Below are 21,124 nucleotides of genomic sequence, written 5' to 3'. Positions count from 1 at the left end.
CTGCGCTCTTATGCTGCTTTCCTAAAGCGGCGGGATGCGTCAAGAGTGAGCCTTAATTCCTCTCTATGAAGTGAGTCTGTGAGTCAAGTTGGTTCAGTTGCGCCCATGTATCATCCACATTCTGCCTAGCGCATGCAGATCAAGCCTCGGTGATTCCCTTCTTCCAGTTCCTCTTTCTCTTCGCAAGGTCCGCGAGTGTACTATAGTACGTATGTGCTGCATTGAAGTCTCTCGGTTTGCAACCTATGACCGTTGACTTATCCTTGGCATTGTCGCTCCGTGCAGTTTTGTCAGTAGCTGGGGGAGGAGCAGCCAAAGAAAATTTTTTTATTGTCTAGTACTAGCAAACGGGATGCACGGTCAACTCTGATTGGCACCAGAATTGCGCCTCGTCGAGCGAAATGCTGATCATTGATGGCGGGATGATTCGAGCGGTTGACAAAACAATAGGTGGAGAACCCGCCATTTGAGTCGTCAGATCTCCCTCCAAAAGAGCCAAATGTTCTCCACCTTTCGGTCTCCCACAACCGGGTCCGGCCTTTTTTTCTGTTTTCTGCCATCAAAGACTACTAGACTTACAGCCCTGAGCCTGTAGAATACGTACAGTACTCAGCAGTATCCATCTACTACCACTCCAGTCAATCCCAGGACTCTGGTCGCCAGGGTTTTTAGCGCCCTGCGGTTTAAAGAAAGAATGAAGCGTTTTCTCTGTGGACATTGGACAAAGACCAGACCTGAAGATGTCATAATGGGTCGGTCAGGTGCGCCCTGTCCTGATTCAACGGTGATTGGCACGATGGGACTACATCGGAGCTTCCACCCTCAACTACCTAGTAGGCTCCGAGGACTCCCATTCCAATCCGCTCTACAAGTATTTTGTATGTCTTGTTTCGGACATGTTTCCAACATTCCTGTATCAGGCAGTGAGTGGGCGGGAATTTGCCCATTGCCAAACCCATCGCCCATCGCCCATCGCCAAGAGGTCGAAAAAACTCTCTTGTTTCTATCTCTCTCCGCAAATGTAGTGAGACAGGCTTCAAGCAGGGATTGTCGGAAACAAGGCATAGGGGCTGGGGCCGGAGGTCCTTGGGAGGACCTCCTCGCATAACATCAAACCCTTTCTGCTAATGTGGGTGTGTGTGTGTATGTACAACTTGTGTTTCTACCACGGTACTCCTAGCATGCTACACAACGCATGGAACAGGGCCGGACCTTCTCTCACCGATTCCATTTGACTGGGAAACATCGCTGTTGTTTTTGTTGTGGTTTCACCAGGCTACGGACTCTCACGAATTTGGTCATGACGTTGGACCGAAGAACAAAAAAAAAAAAAAGAGAGTCGCTGGGCGAATGACAGTTGCTTTGTGTTTGGCTTCGTAATAACGGTGTAGATGTGTACAGTACTGTAGTATCCATAGGACAAAATGGTGAGCAAATCACAAAGCGCACTCCCTCCGGAAGGATACCGGCTCTGGTAAACAAACGCCTTGGAGAGGCAAGGCATGAAGAGGGAATCCTCCAATGCGCCTATTGTCCTCCCGAGAACAGGCGATTGGGGAAGAGATTCCAGAGAGGTGGTATCGTGTCCAATTCATCGTCATTATCATTGTGAAGACTGGGCGACCGGCATTTGCGAAATGGATCCAGCCAGCCTCAATCCCCTTCCATGGTCTACATACGTGGGGATAAGTGAGGCAGAACTAGAGAGAGAGAGAGCGGTCACGGACCATCATTCAAGCAGTGTCCCCCCCCCCTCCATGGACGTCATTGAATATCGAAGATTCGACACTAGAATACCCCTCGTTGCGATCGAGCATATGGAGGATCGCCGAGAACGTGGGCCATGGAATGAGGGCAACTGACAATGACAATGACAATGACAATGACACAACCCATTGGAAAGGGGGGCGGGCGGGCGTAGGAATTATGGACCAAATGATGTTATCACTGACACTGAGACCGAGAAAGTGGAAACCACTGGAGCCAGAAGACAGACAAAAAAAAAGAATGTGGTGTGATATTCGGGAATAGCGTCAACAAGAAAGCGGTGTGACAGCGGGAAATGCGACTTGCGATCCATAACAACCGCGTTGTTGAGCAAATGAAACGAGTTGCCGAAGGGATTTTAAGGTTTGGTCATCGAGATAACCACACAGCAAAGCAAAGCACATCATCAGATTGTCGAACAGGCCGTTGTGCACGGCGCACCTGTTGATCCCCCGTGCAATGGGATAGAAAGTTACGGGTTGATAGACAGGGAATGTATTAGATTAGATTGTGAGATTTGAGAAACCAAGGGGAGCGGAGAAGAGGAGGATGGGGGTCAACTGCTCTCGGCATGACGGGTGACCCGATCATTTTTACGAAGCCCGTCCGAGTGGGCTGCAGTCACTTGATGCTTAGAGATGAGAAACCCTCCTGATGAGCCTAGGGTTCCACTTGAGCCTCCGAAGAATGTCAACCCGTCAGTGCGAGATAACAGAGTAGGATTTCGTGATTCTCCTGCTGACACACACACACACACACACACACACACACACACACTGCACACAGAGGGCGGAGATGGAGGAGGGATAGAGGGGGGGAAGAGGGTGGAAATAAACATAACTTTAAGAGAGAATCTCGTACAACCATTCAATCACCTTATTGTCCTCGGAACAAGCGATGCCTCCTTCCGAGTTTCAGCTAAAGAACCGATGCATGTAGCGAGATGCAGTAATTAGCCCATATATGCGGTCGGCAAGAGATTTCCACACAATTGTTGAGATGTGTTCAAATCAATCTTCCCACCCATACAGATGATCGAGAAGCCAATCCCAAGTAATCATAACCTCGATGCCGCTAACGTACTAGGATAGTGTGTATGGTCATTTCTTGTACACACTAGGTACCTACGTACCTTAGGTAAGATCCTAGTTCCACTGGCAGTCACTAGACTAGAGCGCCTCAACTTCTCAAGCGTCCGTTCAATTAACTGCATTGGGAAAGCCATGATGTTATTTTGGCCCTCTCCCAGATTGCCCATATCCATCCGTATGCCGGGTCTTCTTACTTCCTTAGTGTCAGACTGCCTGTGATCCTCTTAGGCTCTTACAACTTACAAGTGACCGAGCAGGGATTGATACTCTAGAGCCGGGTCGAGTCAAGCGTCATGCACGGTGGCTGAAGGGCAAAGGCTGATTCGCCCGAGAGCGTTATACTCGGAAGTCCGCCAGGGCGCTATCAGCTGCACAGTTGGGGGCTCGCTACCAATCACGGGATGTTTTGACACCGACGGTCCAGTTGCTCGTCCCGCTGGTGCGCCAGTTGCATTTTCATTTCCATAATTATACTCAACTTAGAACTGGTATGGTTTTACATACCCCCGAGCCTGCAGCATACTGGAGCCAACCCCCTCCTTCTTCCTCTCCGCCCTCCTTTTTAATGGAAGAAGCGAAGTACAGTACTATATGTGGAAGGGAAGAAGAAAAAAAAAAAGAAATCGGACCATTTACACTGACTTACATTAGTCTGTTCGCTTCACAAGAGACGACGGAGTAAAAAGGATCAACATGGTGTGTGCGTCGGCGCTTCCATTGCCCTTCTTCGTCGTTATTCGCTGCGAATCACGATCATTACGCCTGCATATTAAAAAAGTCTTCTCTGTACGGAGCACTGCACCAGCCAAGTTCAAGTTCAAGTTCAAGGGTCGGGCGATCGGGAAACCCGCTTCTCATGGACACAGTCGGAAAGATGCTCCACTTTTTTTCTTCCTTGACCCAAAAAAAGCCCCAGTTGAAAAAGAATGGATAGCGATATGGTGGTAAAAGAAAATAGTTTCTAGTTTTCCACGACGTACGCCATGATCTGTCCCTGGAGTATGGAATTGTGTTTGTTGATGCTGAAACCAACAATGCCTCAGCCATGAAGTCACTGAAGGAGAAACTTTCCTCATCCGATGGTACGCCCAGAGGCACCAGTGGAATTTCTCGCCAATCTGTGGTATCTCTTCTATCACGTTCGGATCAACTTGAATATTCGGCCGTCCCTCCCCCGCTAGATAGAGTTTCTGGAGAAGGCTACCAGCCATTCGAGGTATGGAAAATTGAGTCCAAACATGTGGTTATTTACAACCTACAATCCAGGAGCCTTGTTCCTATGGGCTAGATAGCTATCATGGGCCATTATGTATAGATGATATGAACTCTGTTCTCCTGGTCGGGAGAGAGAGGAGAAAGAGGAGAAACATGAGAAAGGGCGGAAGCCACTCGAAGTCTGCAATCTGTAACAAATCATCGAAATAATGAATTGCCCTCCCAAGACCAAAGTCGCCACCGGGTTATCGTTGTCTTTGAAGATATGTGCCAGGAGGGTGGTCAAAAAGTCGGTTGAGGGAGCGAGTAGCGTATCAAAGAGAAAGAAACAACCGATTCTTTTCCCCCTGATGGAGTAGTTGATCCTTGAAAGGAAAGGAAGAAGACAAGCAAAGCAACTAAACAGAGTAACCTAGTGATAAGTTGATTTAGCAAGTGTTAAGTTAGTTACTAGTTGATCCGGTATCCACTGGAGTCATACCGTACGGTACGTACTATATGCATGTACTACGTACCTCGACCACGCCCGATGCAGCGGCTCCCTGACCAAAGGGAAGGCAGAAGATGATAACAGTCAGAGAATATTATATGATAATAATTTATATTAGTACGTACGTAGGTAGGTATCTAGTCTCTAGCCCGCCCATCTTTCCTCCCTTTTTGGTTTCCTTCTCTCTTGTCCCCTTCCCCCTATTTCATTGAGACAATGAGACATTGAGACGATTGATCTTTCTTTGTGATCAAGAACCAGACACCAGACAAGACAAGAGATACTGAACTGACCCTCCGGATCTCTGGTTATCTTCTCGTGATTGATCCTCGCTTATCCTTCTTCTTGTCTTATCCTCCCCACCCTCTTTCCTCCCTTTTTCTGGAGGGGAGCAAAAAGATACCTTAGTATCTATCTGTCACGATCGATAAAATAATTTACCTTTTCATTCACGGCTTACCAGTTATCACTTTTCCTCCCCCCTAAAAACCCCTCCTCCTCAGCTGATTGCTCCGGTGCACATCCATACTCCACTTTGGCCGCCCCCTCTCCCACCCCCATCCGTCACATACCACCCACTAGGCTAAATCAGTAGGTCCGTGGTGCTTGCATATTAGCTCCCCCCGGTCCTCTTTTTTCCCATCGCTATCCCCATCCCATCATCCATCCATCTTCTCCTTTTTTGGTGATACCTTCTACTTCATCTTGTCCTGTCCCTGTCCCCTCCTCAGCTTTGTCCCGGTGACAAGCTTTCCTCAACTGACTTCAAGGATACCCCCCTTTATTATCGCGTGTCCTTTCCTTCTCCAAGCCTTTTCCTCGACCCTCTTCCATCTTACATTGTTGTGGTGGGCGGCTTGTTGTGTCTGTTGTCTTCACATTTGTTGATTGTCTACCGTTGTAACTCACATATATCCTCTCAAGGTACCTTCCATTATCCTTGTTCTGGGTTGTTTCATGAGGTCTCGCCATATCCCAAGAGTTGCTTCTGACTTTGCAGCGCTTCACAGCTTCTTTTTATCCGAGTGCCTTGGCTAGCAAGATGTCGACTCTTGCTGTCCATACTACGAGTACTTGAGCGTTCCCTTTCAGAGTCCGCCTAGCTAGATATTCCCTGTCTTGTTGGGCGAAAGTATTTCCCGTTATGGAGAAGCTGAACAGTGAAGATGGTCAGCTTTTCATCAAGGTTGGTGTTCCCCTCCCCCTCTACATGGTTGCTACATCCCGATTTGGTTTGTTGTGCTGCGCACCTCAATGCCATTGTGCTCTAACATTTGCTTCCGCCATTAGAACCTCGCAAGTTTCGTACGAACTCATGAGAAGGCATTGGCGAACGCTCTGCAGCTGAAACGCCAACCTTCCAAAAATGTGCAAACCACACACTCTCAATCCGGCTCGGCCGCGAGCTCGGCTTCATCCACCCTGGCAGCTGCGCTTTCATTCGGTGCTTTAAAGTTCGCCTCGCAGAGCGTCAAACCTGCCAAACTCACTCTCACCCCTCATCATCTCTTCTATCTCCTCTCCTGCTTCGAAGAACTTTCCATTGCTGTGGGTCCCTTGAATGTTAGACTGGAAAACATCCATACAGACATCTCGCAGTCTTACGTCTCATTCTTGAATAAGCCCCAGCGATCCCGGGGGGATCGAGATTCGATCCACTCCGTATCCAGTGTCCGTAGTGTTATGTCTGGTATGAGTTCGCTTTGGTCCTCATTCGGCCTGGTATCCAAAGACCCCGTCTCCAGGTCAGAAAAGGCCAAAGCGGCTCTAGAGGCGGATACAAAGTACCTATACTCTGCCTTTACCAAGATTCCCTGTCTACGGCTAGCCCCTGACCGTCGTGCCCGTTTGATTCGCGGGTATGAAGAGTTCCCCTTTGACACTGCAGTGCCCCTCCACTCCTTCAAGAACTTGAGCGCTTTAGAGATTATCGATATAGACTTCCGATCCTTTTTCGGTTGGGACAGACTGTCAGAGCAATTGCGGACCTTGACGATCAAGCGGGCAAACATCGATGATCCCGCTGAGTTACTCACTGGGATCGTACTGGATGACATGGACAAACGACGCCGCCGATCAACCCGAAACCACAACAATGGGCCGATGATGGGCTGGAGCCAGCCTGTGTACCCTCGACCTGTCAACAACAGATCTCAAGCACCAGGGTCCCTTTCGGCGCCAGGATCGCCGGTCGCCGACACAGCTTTTGGAACCAGTACAAGTCCCCAGGCAGCCTCGATGGTTCGGATGGCGTCGGAAGGTTCGAAAAGCCGCCATCGAACTGGAAGTATCTCTCCTTCGCGCCCAGCGAGCTCAAAGCACTCGTCCTACCGCCATAACCGGGGAACTGCCTCTCGCATCCGACGCACCGGCTCCGGCAGCTCAAACTCAAGCGATACCTCGGGACACCGCAACGGAAGCTCCTCCAATCTACTGGCCGGGGTCCTCCCCGCTTCTAAATGGAGGTTCTTGCGACATCTTGGGCTTCCCGATAACTCCTTGACCAGCATCTCTGCTGCCGGCCTTGCGCCTGTCGCCAACACACTCCATTCGCTCGACATTTCGTCCAACCTGTTTACTGAAGTCCCCGATAGCTTGTCGACCCTTGTTGCTTTACGCGCCTTGAACCTATCGCATTGCATGATAGAATCTCTCCACTCGCTGTCCCGCAATCCTCTTCCCGCCATCACCGCCCTCAACCTTCGTGGCAACCGTCTTCGCTCTCTCGCGGGCATTGAGAGATTGCTCTCCTTGGAGCGGTTGGATCTTCGAGATAACAACCTCTCTGATCCCACAGAGATCGCCAGGCTCACAAATCTCCCTGAGATACGGGAGATCTGGGTGTCGGGTAATCCGTTTGTCAAGACGCATCCTAATTATCGCGTGATCATCTTCAATCTTTTCCGTCGTACACCCGGGTACTCGGAAGACATCATCGTCGATGGATCAGGGCCCGGGTACACGGAACGGAAACAGCTGGTGGAGCGTGCTGCGGAACCCGAAGCTGCACCTGTCATACGATCGGCTGCGGCTGATCTTTCAGCCGTGGTCAGCAAACCATCATCCAACACCGTCAACCAGGCAGCCCCGTTGCTTCACGAACAAGGGCGACCCACTGGTCGTGTGTCTCAGGGTGAAGTTGAGGTGGGGTCGACTCGTCGCAAAAAGGGAACCCGGCGGAGGATCATCGATCGGCCGCAGGAGACCCCCTCCACTGATGGTAATGATACTCCAGGTGCAGTGGTGCCTTCTACTCTTCCTGTTCACCATGTCCAATCACTTGAAGATCCGTTTATCTCGCCGTCTCTCGACCGTCAATGGAAATCTGATGGTGGACCCCAGGCCAGACCTCCCAGCCCTAAGAACTCCAGCAATGTCGACCATGAACAAACACAATCCATTGCTCAAAGCGAAGAGCGTCCTACACCTCAGCGAGCACCACAGAGCATAGGCTGGAGTATGGATGAGGATTTTTACCGACGGGAATTGGACGCTCTCCGGCAAGAACTGGGCAACACGTGGCTTGCGCAACTCGGTGACCGGGGCTGGAAACACAGTCCGACTGATGTTACGGTGCCACGCACAGGGACTGATTTTACCGAAACTACCAGAATGTCGGCCGATTCCCTGACCCGGGTGAGCCCACCGGTCATACTAAGTGGAGGACATGCTCTGAGTTGAAATAAGTCATGGTTCGAGCTTTAGGATTAGGCTGCCTCACGACTAGCGACTCGGATGACATGGGTCATAAACACAATGGCCCTTTTGGAGACGACAAAACTGAAATCGACTTCAAAAAAAAGCAGAAAAATCAAAAGCAAGGGAGACGAAAGAAAGAGCGAGAAGGGAAGACGAGGACGGAGCGCAGAACATCCATGACCTGACCGACGATACCAACCTCACTTGATTGAGACACGATATTCATCTCCGCGATACGGAAAAGTTACCTTGGCTTCGACAAAAGCAATTCTTCCATGACACTTACTTTCCGGTTCTTGAATATACTCGACATGTTGAATGCCGAATTTACCAATATGTGCGACTGGCAGCTGCTTGCTGAACTGCATAATCCATGGCGTTTTGAGATCATTTCCAGCTTTTAGGTCCACGGCGGGTCACGCCTGACCTGGTCCTTTACATCATTACCCATTTCGCCTCGCTCTCCCGCTCCTCTACCTTCTCCACGACTATACATTTTATGACGTGCATGAGACCTTTTTTTTTCGGCTGGTCCATTTCGAATGGAGGCGTGATGAAAGAACACTGCTTCCTACTTTTAGACAGCTTTGTATTGTATTTGGTGCTGGAGTCCCGGTGCGGCGTTACTAGCATTGTTTTGTTTCTGACTCGCCCAATGCTCTTTTGATGGCCGGTTTCGGTTTGACTTGCGATTGCTTGAGTGCACAAGCTGTATACTTTTATTTCCCTGCTTCAGCTCGCAGGACCCATTTCTCCCCTTTCTGATGAAGCGGTCTTTTTTCTCGGATTTCTCGCCAGACCCATGATGAAGATTCGGACCTAATGCATGAGACACGAAGATATTGTGACGAGTCAAAGAATCTGCCAGCGATAGTGCCAATAGTTGAAATGCCATGCGATTTGGGTTGCTTTCGAACTCACAATCTTTGCCTGTGCGTCATCGCCTCTCATAGACATCCAATAATTGTCGTAGCCGCTTCCTTTCCGCGAATGATTGGAACGAATCACATGATTCTGGAAAGGGTGGAAATCCGCCCGGAAGCTTGTCATAATCCATGACTGAGGAAGGGATGCATGGCACCTGCTCTTCTGGAACCTCCTGTTCTGCTGTTGGGCAGACAGACGGACAGACAGACGGATGGTCGGGGGGAGTGTGCTCGTGCGCCGACCGACCGCTCGACGATGACGGAGAGTACTAGTTGCCGCCTCCTACCGCATTGCCTGCTATTTACATTTGACGCCAAGTGTGGGGGAAGTATACTCACTTCAGGCCGTCAACCTCCTTGCAGAATCTGTCGCGTGAGGTTGTCCGGGGGAGGAGGATTCATGTTTTGGGAGAGTGCCAATCATCCGTGTTGGGAATTGGTCTGGCCTGGTCGGGTTGGGATGGAATGGAAGGATTAACTTAAGGCAGAGCAGCAGGAGGAGGAGGAGGAGGAGGAGGAGGATGATGATGGCTGAGAAAGAGGTATGCGCAAAATGGGAAGGTGACATGAATATATGGATATCTTGGAAGTGCAGCCACTGGAAATATTATGCGGGAGAGGAGCTGCAGAATAATCGATTTATATTGTTGTAGGTAGTTATTGTGGTTGTGGTTGTGGTTGTTTGGGTTCTGTTATTGTTGTTGTTATTGTTGTTGTCAAGATTGTTGTATACATTCAACCCACCACTGAACCTTAGTCGCCTCCTCCTCTCCGTTCTCGCCGCCTTAGGCTGCAGACCAATCAACGGGGCCGATCTGCACGGAAAACGAGGATTTTGCCATACCGATGGAACTGGAACTGCATTGGAAGTCGATCCCTCTCTTTCTCCTGGCCTCTTCTTTGCTCACTCACTCTCCACTGCCCACTCACTCGATCACTGCCCGCTACCCACTGCCCATTTGCCCACCCACTCTCTCGCGCGCGCGTCTAGTGCTGCTTGCTGGAAAGTTGTTGCTTCGTTATCGCTAACTACAGTACTCCGTACTCCTCTTCCTCTTCCTCTTCCTCCACCTCCTCCACCTCCTTGGACCTCCACCCTTTGCTGCCTGGCTACTCCTTCCTATACAGTTCGTTGGGTTCCCTCTATATCTTCTTCGTCTGTATCCATTCGACTTCGTTTGGGCGAGAATCTCCAACAGAAATCGGTCATCATTTGTGTCTAGCTGGAGCACCGTTCCTAGAAAGATAGATCCCTTGATTGCCGACCAACAATTGTCTTCTCTACTGCGCGCGCACAACTCGACTTCCCCTCTCCTACCCTCCCCTCCATCATTTCCCTTATTATTTTATTTTATTTTTTTCTCTCACGCCTCCCACCCCTCTCCCATCACCTACCCGTTGATATCAGAGAAAACAAAAGCTTTTCCACCCTCCCTATATTCGAAGAGATTCTTCGCGATTGCCGTTAGCATCCGGTGTCTTTTAGAGCGCTAGATCTTTTGGGTGGAATCCTCAGTTTTCCTGCCTTTCGTACCCGCCGCCAAACTTGCTCTGTTTCTCTCGCTCTCTTCTCTCTTTCTCTCTCTCCTCTCCTCTTTCTTTCCCTCCCCCCCCCCCCCCAACCGTCTCTCCCACCGCCTGCTGCTATTTTTTGCAACGGCCCCGTCCAGAGCAGCCCTTTCGCTCTCGAGCCTTTGCTAGCCGCATCTCCTCGTTATCACCACTGCGCATCATCCTCCACCTTTTCGACCACGGATTGCTTTCTTCTGTTGACGTCTTCTGGCATCTCCCCGGCCAGACCTTCATCCGACTTTTTCCCCCTCCCCCTCAAGGCCATTTGGCCTCTTTTTGCTTCATCGCTCTCGTCTTAATAGATTCTGGCTGGTAAGCTCTCTATCTTGCCCCCTCTCCTCCTGACTCTTGACTCTTTCCTCCCCCCCTTCCCTCCCCCCCTGGAGGCGAAGAAGACCATAGATTGGTGGGCGGGAATCGGCGAAAAGGGTCGAGGAAAAATTCACCGGGCGCAATGATCTTTTCCCCCGCGCGTCTCGATCGCCTCTTTTCCCCAAAACTCTATCCACCACCACCACCACCAACCTTTATCTCATATCCGGGAACAATTTTCTGACTTCAAACTTCATCTGATATTCAGCTTAGTAGACGTCGTCTCATCAGTTGTCTTACTAGCGAGCGCACCGCAAAGCCTTCCGTCGCGTCTTTTCCTTTCCTTTCCTTCGCTTGACGCTTGTTCTTAATAATCCTTCTTTTTTTTCACCTTCCCTTCCTCTGTTCTTCTCCTTCCACGCTCTCGCTCTCCGTCGTGTCTCATCAAAATCGCTCAGTCATGGCCGATCAGGAAGTGGATTTGGACTCAATCATCGATAGATTGCTGGAGGTGAGGGGTAGCCGGCCTGGGAAGCAAGTGCAGCTTTTGGAATCCGAGATCCGTTATCTGTGCACCAAGGCGAGAGAGATTTTCATCTCCCAGCCTATTCTGCTGGAATTGGAAGCACCAATCAAGGTAACGCCACCTCTTCATTCAATCTCCCAATACCGGGTCATCCGGGGATAGATTCATGGTCATTAACCGGGCGGTTCTCATTAGATCTGTGGTGACATTCACGGCCAATACTACGACCTCCTGCGTCTTTTCGAATACGGTGGCTTCCCCCCTGAGGCTAACTACCTTTTCCTCGGAGACTACGTCGACCGTGGCAAGCAATCCTTGGAGACTATTTGCTTGCTCCTGGCCTACAAGATCAAGTACCCTGAGAACTTCTTCGTCCTGCGTGGCAACCACGAGTGTGCCTCTATCAACCGTATCTATGGTTTCTACGATGAATGCAAGCGGAGATACAACATCAAGCTATGGAAGACATTCACTGATTGCTTCAACTGCTTGCCCATTGCTGCCATCATTGATGAGAAGATTTTTACCATGCACGGAGGTTTGAGTCCCGATTTGAACTCCATGGAGCAGATTCGGCGCGTCATGCGTCCTACTGATGTAAGTCTATCTTTGTTTCGGTCGCCCGTTCTGGGAGTTCGTTCGTTATTCAAAGACCAAGAACTACTTTGTCCGCGTTCCTGCTCTCTTTCCACCTGCATCTTGGGATCATTTGGAAACGAAGGATATTCTCGGGCCCCTTGAAGCTTCGAAGCTTCACCTGCTGACAGCGATAGATTCCCGACTGCGGTCTTCTGTGTGACCTTCTGTGGTCCGACCCCGACAAAGACATCACCGGCTGGAGCGAGAATGACCGTGGCGTTTCGTTCACGTTCGGCCCGGATGTTGTATCGCGATTCCTCCAGAAGCACGACATGGACTTGATATGTCGTGCGCACCAAGTCGTTGAGGATGGATATGAGTTTTTCTCCAAGAGGCAACTCGTCACATTGTTCAGTGCGCCCAACTACTGCGGCGAATTCGACAATGCTGGTGCAATGATGAGCGTCGACGAAAGTCTACTATGCTCCTTCCAGGTTGGTTTTGACAGGAATTTCGAGGTGTTCTCCGGCCCGAGCTAACTTTTTTGCCACCAATAGATCCTGAAACCAGCAGAGAAGAAACAAAAGTACGTTTACGGGGGCATGAGCTCAGGCAGGCCCATCACTCCTCCGCGAAAGCAAAAGAAGAAGTAAGGAATCATACGAGCTTTTCCATGTGCAGCAGGTTCGGGCGAAGATAAACTTCGTCAACAACAAAACTCCCACCATGTCACACTACAACGAGAGACCCAAACCCCCAACGACATCGATGGCCATGAAACTAGACGATCGGCAGCAGCAGCAGCACACCTGAGCCGCCCGAGAACCTCACACGACCACGCGGAACGTCACACAACACACAACACAATCATCCACTTCCGGAATTCCAGAATCCAGCGACTTGCAAATGAATGTTTACCGCTGAATGTGTTTTCATTTTCTTTACATGGAAGGTAGTTTCTGCTCCCAAGTAGGGGTTGGTGTTATTTCCCATTTCCTTCTCCTTTCTCCTTGTTCGTCTTCATTGACCTCTTCTTTTTTCCCCCCCTTTTCTTCTCTATCCATCTTATCTCATGTTGTTCGAATCCATTTGACAGAGGAAGGCGAAGCGACGGGCTTGCATCTGGTGTTGTTCTCCATTTGCGTTTTTCTTCTTTCCTGAAAATCTTCCTGTGAGTGTAATGCCAACCAAATAAGCAATGACACGCCCGTGTCTTTTGACGTTCCGGACGAGACCATCCATACCTTGTTCTGTCCTGCATGCCCTCCCCTCTATCCGCCATCCAACCGTGACCAGATCCTCGCGGAGCTGGAACAAGCAATGCAGCGCAACATCGCCCACTACTGCTACTCAACAAATCTTGCCCTCGAACTTAGTTTAACCACCTAACGCCTGCACCTACCATATCGCTCCCCTCCCCGCAAACTGAGACCATGCATTCAACCTATGGTCCAATGACTATGGTAATAGATCTCCTTTTTCCAACGCGGCAAAGACAGCTAAATCGATCCCTCGTTATCTGTATCCCTGCACCCCCACTGGCGATAACATCATCATCTCCATTTCCCCAGTTATTCGACATCTGAGACCCGGGGGTTTTGTATTGGTAGAGAATGGACCCGATCTGCGTCTAGTGTTGAGTGGATGGGGTCGCAATGAAATTTAGAACTCGAGAGAAACCCAATCTACCTACTGATGATCTATCGTTTGTGAAAGGAAACTGTCTCTGTAGGGTTCGATTGGGGGTGTATATTAGTCGGGGCAGTATATTACTAGGTAGGGGGAGTATATGAGTAGGGGGAGTTACCTTGAAGGTAAAAAGTTAAAAGGGAAACCATGCGTGGAACGTGCGCTGGTCTGTATGTGCTGTATATCACTCCCGTACCGCCACCAGGGTTCCTTGATCTCTGCTACCGGGATGCGGAGGAGGGGCATGCTCTGCTTTTTCTACTTCGCTACTCTAGATCTCAATTGGGGATGTTGGTGCGCAGGATGAGGCCGATGGTAGTACTAACTGGATTCACGACTACCAGCAGCAGGAACGGAGGACTACTAGTACACTGTGCGACAGTTTGGCTCATCGTTATCGCCTACCTTGGTCGATCTGATCAGAATACTTAGTTGAAGTTTGAGTTGAGGGAACAGAGTATTTAACAGCGCGAAAAAGTTGAAGCTGATGTAGCGGCACAAGTAGAACACACACGCAAGTTTAGTACTAGGGCTAGTGGGATTTGCTTGAGATGGGGTGGATGGCAATGCCGAATCCCCAGCAGCAGAAGCCACAGCACATCAGCACGTGGATTCGTAGGGCAAATTAGCTGGGATGATTCGCTCGGAAAATAGCGGTTTGGAAAAAACTGGCTGACCAACTGAGTGACAGTGACGGAGGGAGATGATGGGAGGTTTTGCGTTGAGTTCGAGGTATAAGGTTTTAGGCTAACTCATAACTAGCATTGATGACATTCGAGGCAGGGGGGGGAGCGATGTTCAGGAACAAACTTCCAGACTATCACCAGATCCTGAGCATTGGAAGAAAGTGGGTCGGGGGGTATGTTTGACAGGTTGTAGATATTGGTATAGATTGAAAGCGGTAGAGTAGACAAGAGGGCTTAGGGGAGAAGAAGTGTGGATGGTGTATATCGGTACAGTAAGTAGGCTTAAGCGATTCCGGGAAATCGAGGATGGGGGGAGACCGCCGTTTAGACGTATTGAGACAGCCATCTGATACCTTCGCCGTAACCTGTAGCACTCGAAATCCACATAATTAGCATCCACACACAGAGTGAAAAGGATTCAGCCGAACGCACCCTGTCTCATGACAACACTGCACATGAACACCTCGATGGGCCGGATGCCCTCGAGAGGGACCTTGCCCTTGCCCGTGGTCTGGTACAGACCCAACTGATGGCGGAGCTCGTCCTCGCTGACGGCATCGGGGTGATCGATCTTGTTGCCCAGGATCAAGAAGGGGACCTTGGCCAGATCCTCCATGGCAAGCAGGGCGTCCAACTCGGCCTTGGACTCGGGGAACCGCTCGTGGTCCTTGGCGTCGACCAGGAAGACGATACCGCTGACCTCAGGGAAGTAATCCTTCCAGAGACGGCGAGCTGTGGGCGTGTGTATCATCACGTCAGTTTCCTGTGCCTTCTTTCTGAATATCTCCCTGTGAATTCCACTTACCCTGCTGGTGACCACCCAGGTCGAAGGTCGTGAAGCGGTTGTTACCGATGGCAAGCTCCTCCGACGCTAAGCTTCAAGGTTAGTTTCCAGTCCGCCTTACAACAGCTCAACCAATATGATCCGTGCGGGAAGCAGCGGGGTGGCGAAAAACGTACTGGGGTGAGCGGTAGGCTGGAGAATGGCAACGCGGTCATTCTATCAGAAGAGCCAAAAGGTTAGCCTGTCATTCTGGACTCTTTTGCAAGATTGGCCCCCATCATCTCATCTTCGAGCAAAGCAAAAAGAAGAGGGAGGCTCTGTGTTGTGAATGCCCAACTCCTCCCCCAAGAATGGTAGACTGAATCCAAGACATCCACCATCCTTCCCCTCGTTTGTATCCTATCCCCCCACACACACAGCATAATTCCATCATCACGTACCTTCAGCATGTGCAAGAGGGTGGTCTTTCCGGCATTGTCGAGACCGAGGAAGAGCAGCTTGGCGTGCTTGTTGAGCAGGCCAAGGGAGGCCAGAAGATCGTAGACTGAACCAGTTGTCAGCATGTCGAGCATGAGAAGAAAACAAACACATGACAAGCGACTGAGACGATGAGGTAATGCCAAACAGCTCCCTCCCTCTCTGTCTCTTTTCATGCCCACTCGTGTTCGCGCTCCCCCAAGGGCAAAGCAAGCACGTTCGCATCGGGGAATGGAATAATAACACCCCGACTCAGGAACGGGAGCTACCTACACCAGTTAATGATCCACATGGTGGGCGAATGCGTGAAGACGGTGAAATCGCTGGAACTTCCAAAAGGAAAAGCAAAGCAAGCAGCAGCAAGAAGCAGCAGCGGCAGCGGTGGTGGTGTGGTACGAGCTGGGATACAAGACGGGGAGATAAGAGGGAAGGGAAGGAGACAGATTGCGGTCAGTTGACGTTGGACGGTCGCTTGCCTTGACGCCTTAGCCGAGCGCTAATGCCAACTCAACTCTACCGCCGGGAGATCTGCCGGTCCCGACCCTCAAGAGGTTCTACTGCTGCATCCATCCCATCGACTGTGGATGCGACTACGTGTTTCGCTGGCCAACTCATCTTGAGTAAATCATGTATATATTTGGCATTTGACCTTGAAGAAAAAAAAAGTCGGATCGCTCCCCGTTGCCTTTGGGCTTGAATACAATAATAGGAAACCGACAAAGAGAAAATCAAGCAGGGGTATAATCTCAAAGAAAACCGCCGCCATGCAAATCCAACCTGGTATCGAGCAAAACACCGACCGCAATAAGAGAGAAATAAAATGGATGATCATGACAAGATCAAAGAAAGAAAGAACCGCAAAAGTAGAAGAGCCAGACACACACAGGAAAATGCGACCGCCCAGCACATATGCAGATAAAGGAACATTTCGGACCAATAGAATACCGTGGGACACGTTAACAGGATAAATAAGGACAGCGAAGGCAAGCTTAAAGGCAAAGCGAATGACGCTTGGTTCATTTCTGTACACCCCAGTCGATCCACACGGGAAATCGTAAGCTCGAGCGGGCGACTGAAGGGGGAAAATAATAATCAAAGTATGTACAAGAAGGACTCGACTCCCCTCATTCGAAGGCAACATGTCGGTCTAAACGGATAGGACGAGCTGGGCGCTTTCTCCGACGCCATAAGCTCTGCACCTCTCAGCAACTTCGAGGCCAAGCTCCTTCATCCGTTCAGCACCTTTGCCGGGGGTCGGTCGCCGTTCCATCTGCTCTTTGGCAGCTTTGCGGCAATGGGTGCGCCAGAACTTCTCCTTCCGTTTCTGACGCTTCTTCTCCAGACCCTCGACGATGTCGATGGGGCCTCTCATATGCACTTCACGGGTGCGTGATGATTCGCGCTCTGGCGACTCCTGCACTGGAACAATGCCAGACCACCGGTGAGACTTGTCCAGGCTGGTAAAGAATGGGTTAGGGGTGCGAGGGAGGGACTTGGTGCGAGACATGGAAGGACGCTGCACCAGCTCGCTGATGTTCAGTCCCTGGGCAGGAACCTCATCGACTGTCTCCAGATCCCGGGTTGAGGCCCGCAGCTTCAAGGGTGGAGGCGACCGAAGACGGCGGGGAGATGCACGACCATGACGACGCGGAGGTGGGGAGACCATGCGCTTGGGAGGAGGGGGAGAAACCATGCGCTTGGGGGACTGGCGGGGAGAAGCTTTGCGGCTGCTGTCCCGACCAGTCCGTCCTCGAGGTCCGTCTTCTGGAACAGACTCGGCAACATCCTCTTCGTCCATGTCTTCGTTGTCTTCGTCTTCGGGATCTGAGGTAGGGAAACTGGGGTCGATGTCCTGGGGGATGATGATTTGCTTGGACAGGCGACGCTGCTCAATGCAAGACTTGTAGGCGGCCTCCAGAGGACGATCCTCGTCAAATGTACCGCAGACGAAGTCCGTACTATCAGGGAGGTTGGGGGTGCCAGGGCGCAGCTTAGGGATCCTCATCGGCACACGGCCAGCGGTCTTTCCGGAAAAGGCGGGGGACCATTTCTGTGGCTGTTGGCTATCGTTGGCGGACTCAAGCGAGGTGTTCGAGTTGCGACGGCTGAAAGTGAACCGAGTGAAATCCGGGGCCTGAGGGCTGGTGGCAGCCGTCGTACTAGTCGGAGCCCACCACTCATAGTCGGAACCATTGTCGCTTTCGTCATCCGAGTCGGCGAAGCCAGCCTCGTTGTCTGACTCATTGCCATCGTCATCCGAAGAGAAGTCGTGAACTGTTGAGTCATCCTCGGAATCTTCGGCGTCCTCCTCGGCTTCCTCATCGAGGGCCTCTTCCTCGGCTTCCTCCCCGAGTTTGCGGATGGCGAGTTCCTTTTTCATGCAGTCATTCAGCGTAATCTTCTGTTCGTACTCCCCAGACTTGGTCACCCATTCGTCGTCCTCATCCATGGAGCTAGCAAACTCGTGGAAGCGAGTGGCTTCGGACTCCTCGAACTTGCCCAAGCCCTTGGTGGGAACACCTCGACGCTCGGATGCGGGCTTCTCAGGTGTGGCTTCCGCGGGAGGGGTCTCTTTTTTCGGGGAAGCCTTGCGTGCAAGAGGCGCAGGTGATCCGCGAGGGCGGCACCGGAAGGCATTCGGGCGGGTAGGAGACCGTTCCCTCTTCATCTCAGGGTCCCGTGCCGGGCAGACAAACGTAAGGACGGTCTTGCGCTTGGGTTCCGTAGGTGTAGGGCTAGACTCGGTGGCCTTGACTGTCGAACGCTGCGCGATAGGGGTCTCGGGCTTTGGTTCTTCGGCCTTGCGACCGCAGGCGAAGCTGATGCACCTCTTGCGACCTAGGTTAGCCTCCACGGCGTGCTCACCACCCTCCACGGCTTCCGCCTTCCGCTTGTCACCCATTGACGAGGGCTTGCCGGTCAGGTGGGAAGGCAGTGGCGGGCTCGGCGTGTTGGACAAGGACGGGCTGGTAAGGCCACCATCGCTGGTCAGCTCTGCGGTGGAGATGCCGCTGATGTTCGTGTAGGTGTAGGAGCGGTAGAAACTGTGTTCGTGCGAGGACGAAGCGTGGTCGGTGGGGCTGAGAGGGGGGCTGTTCTTCAGGGCCCGGGTGAGGAGTGATTCTTTGCGATCAGACATAGCGGTGGGGGACTTGACGTAGACGACACCCTCATCCATGTTGTTCATCGAAGTATTCAGAAAGCGGTGATCAGGAGGTTCATCCATATCCTCAACCATGTCGGTATCTTGCGGGGCCGACTTGCTGGACTGGTGGGGTGAGAGTAGCATCTTCAGTAGGTTGTGTATTGAGGCAAATGGCCGTTCACCACCACGCAACTGTGCCATTCCTTGAAGAATTAGGATATTAATAAGGTAAGACAGGAGGTAGGTCGGAAATGGCGTGAGAGGGAGATTAAGGTGGCTCGAAGGTGAGGGAGGTTGGTAGTATAGGTGAGGTGACTCGGCGGGATAGTGGCGGTAAGTAGTACGTAGTTAGACGGAGGGCGAGTCAATGGGATATTGAGTCTCCAGGAGAAGGATAATAAAAGATAATTGCTTCAATTCAGGGTCAAGAAGGAAGATGCTCTCTCGCTATCGATCAATAGAAGTACTGATCGACCCAGAGGGCGGTGCTTTAGGTTGTCCTTAGCAGGACGAGGATTGTCATGATATAGAACACATGGTGCGGTAGGTGGAGCGTAAAGAGTAAAAGGTTAAAGGAGGACAAGAGCGTTCAGGTATGCGGCCAAGAGATGGACTTACGCCTTCTTCAGAGATTGGCAGCTCAGAGAGCGCCAGAAGAAGAAGACGCGTCGAAAGAGTTTCGCAGGTGCAATGTGTTGGCAGTGTTAGGTGGGATTGAGATGAGGGAAGAAGGAATGTAGAGATGATCGGAAAATAAAAGTGATTAAGGGAGGGGGGAAAGGTGGAAAAGGCAAAAATAAAAATTAAAATAAAATGCTAGGATTAAAATCAAATTAAAATGGAGTATTAAAGAAAAAAGAAAATTAAATCGGGAAAGAAAATTCTTTTCAGGGTTGGGGGGGGAGGTGGAGGAGAGAAGATAGAAGGGAGGGTGTTGGTATCGTATGTAATTAAACAGTGTCAGTACAGTACCTGGTGTTGGTAAAATAATCTTGGTAGTACTTGATGAGGGGGGAAGCGGTTAAAATGGGGGGGAAGAGAGTAGGTATTGTGGGTGAATGACGATTTGCAGGGTAAAAAGCCCTTTCAGTTGGGGGGGGGGGGGGGGGGGGGGGGGGGGGGGGGGGGGGGGGGGGGAGAGGTGTGTGCGGTGCGGGAGAGCGGCGCCAGGTTTGGTTCTTTTCCCTTTCCATCGGGGTGGGAACAACAACACCTGCACCTCCTACTGCACCTGCGCCAGCAGCAACTGAACCGGGTTTAGCTGTCTCTCGTCGCCACACTTTCTCCCACGGCAGGGCAAACCGATCGAGGGCAGGAAACCAGAGAGCAAGCCAGGCGGGCAGCACACACGCCCACACACGCCCACACACACAGAGAGACCACCACCAACCACCAACCAATCCGCAGGGGGATAATGTTTTCTGATCTTCTCTGGGGCTTCTTTTGCTTCGTTGCGCAGAGGGCCTAAGAGGGCCTAAAGAGACGCTCGGTCCAACCAACCCCGCCAAGCCTGGCTCCACTCTGGTGCTTTGCAGCCCTTTTGCTTCCTCAACCCAATGCAATGCTTTGGTTCCTGCGGCTACGTGACGCTGATGGGTTCATGACCAATACATATCGATACCACGATGAAGCAGCAGTGCCGCGCCGCAGTCTTTGTTCGGCTGGACTAGGTAATCCCGGAATACTGGGTGGCCAAAACTAAAGATCAGAAAAAAAACACGACCAGAAAGAAAAACTTTGCACAGGTAAAAGATCCTTCCTTCTTGCAATTGAGAACCCAATCATCCGGTTAAAGATTCTAAATTCAAAAACAAAAAAAAAAACCCCCCCCATTGAAAGAACCCTTATTGTTCGTGGTGTTCAATCCTTTGACCTGCCTTTCGGGGCCGGGGGGGCGTCACCAGTTCTTGTTACCACCCGGTTTCATCCTACAAGACAAGGCTAGTATCAGAGACAGCAGCCGCCCCCCCACGATCACTATGAGGCATTTTGAAGGTTGGCTCGCGACCAAGCCAGGCTATACTCGATCTTACTGACCCGGTCAGCCAGAAATTCCCTCGCTGGGTATAGCTGACTTATTCGTCCGCGACTCGCTTGGATCTTTCGCTCAACCCTCGATCCTGTACGAGCCTGATGATAATACTTTGTTGAACACACCACAACAGG

General features: G+C 51.1%; 5 protein-coding genes across 5 annotated transcripts; 3 read left to right on the top strand and 2 right to left on the bottom strand.

The window, feature by feature from the left end:
• Window positions 1-3,372: 3,372 nt before the first annotated feature.
• On the top strand, window positions 3,373-3,960 carry BO86DRAFT_391614 (uncharacterized protein). The gene is made up of 2 exons (XM_025672636.1): window positions 3,373-3,456; window positions 3,508-3,960. The coding sequence occupies exon 2, from the start codon at window positions 3,552-3,554 to the stop codon at window positions 3,804-3,806; it is 255 nt and encodes an 84-aa protein (XP_025524630.1). The 5' UTR covers window positions 3,373-3,456; window positions 3,508-3,551; the 3' UTR covers window positions 3,807-3,960.
• A 1,747-nt stretch (window positions 3,961-5,707) lies between these two features.
• Window positions 5,708-8,542, top strand: BO86DRAFT_437943 (leucine-rich repeat domain-containing protein; the record flags this gene model as incomplete). Its single annotated transcript, XM_025676084.1, has 2 exons — window positions 5,708-5,749; window positions 5,854-8,542. The coding sequence occupies 2 exons, from the start codon at window positions 5,708-5,710 to the stop codon at window positions 8,242-8,244; spliced, it is 2,433 nt and encodes an 810-aa protein (XP_025524629.1). The 3' UTR covers window positions 8,245-8,542.
• A 2,855-nt stretch (window positions 8,543-11,397) lies between these two features.
• On the top strand, window positions 11,398-12,995 carry glcA (type 1 serine/threonine-protein phosphatase catalytic subunit GLC7). Its single transcript, XM_025666553.1, has 4 exons — window positions 11,398-11,709; window positions 11,794-12,195; window positions 12,372-12,671; window positions 12,735-12,995. The coding sequence occupies exons 1-4, from the start codon at window positions 11,533-11,535 to the stop codon at window positions 12,828-12,830; spliced, it is 975 nt and encodes a 324-aa protein (XP_025524628.1). The 5' UTR covers window positions 11,398-11,532; the 3' UTR covers window positions 12,831-12,995.
• Window positions 12,996-14,876: 1,881 nt separating this feature from the next.
• sar1 (Arf family GTPase SAR1) lies at window positions 14,877-16,105 on the bottom strand (the record flags this gene model as incomplete). Its single annotated transcript, XM_025675278.1, has 6 exons — window positions 14,877-14,917; window positions 14,985-15,284; window positions 15,358-15,423; window positions 15,513-15,552; window positions 15,777-15,880; window positions 16,087-16,105. 6 exons carry the CDS (start codon window positions 16,103-16,105, stop codon window positions 14,877-14,879), a joined length of 570 nt encoding a protein of 189 aa, XP_025524627.1.
• A 630-nt stretch (window positions 16,106-16,735) lies between these two features.
• Window positions 16,736-19,534, bottom strand: BO86DRAFT_176669 (uncharacterized protein). The gene has a single exon (XM_025666554.1). The coding sequence runs from the start codon at window positions 19,157-19,159 to the stop codon at window positions 16,961-16,963; it is 2,199 nt and encodes a 732-aa protein (XP_025524626.1). The 5' UTR covers window positions 19,160-19,534; the 3' UTR covers window positions 16,736-16,960.
• Window positions 19,535-21,124: the final 1,590 nt, after the last annotated feature.

Source organism: Aspergillus japonicus, assembly GCF_003184785.1.
Source record: "Aspergillus japonicus CBS 114.51 unplaced genomic scaffold BO86scaffold_54, whole genome shotgun sequence".
NCBI classification, from domain to species: domain Eukaryota; kingdom Fungi; phylum Ascomycota; class Eurotiomycetes; order Eurotiales; family Aspergillaceae; genus Aspergillus; species Aspergillus japonicus.
This window is presented reverse-complemented; position numbering and strand designations above follow the sequence as displayed.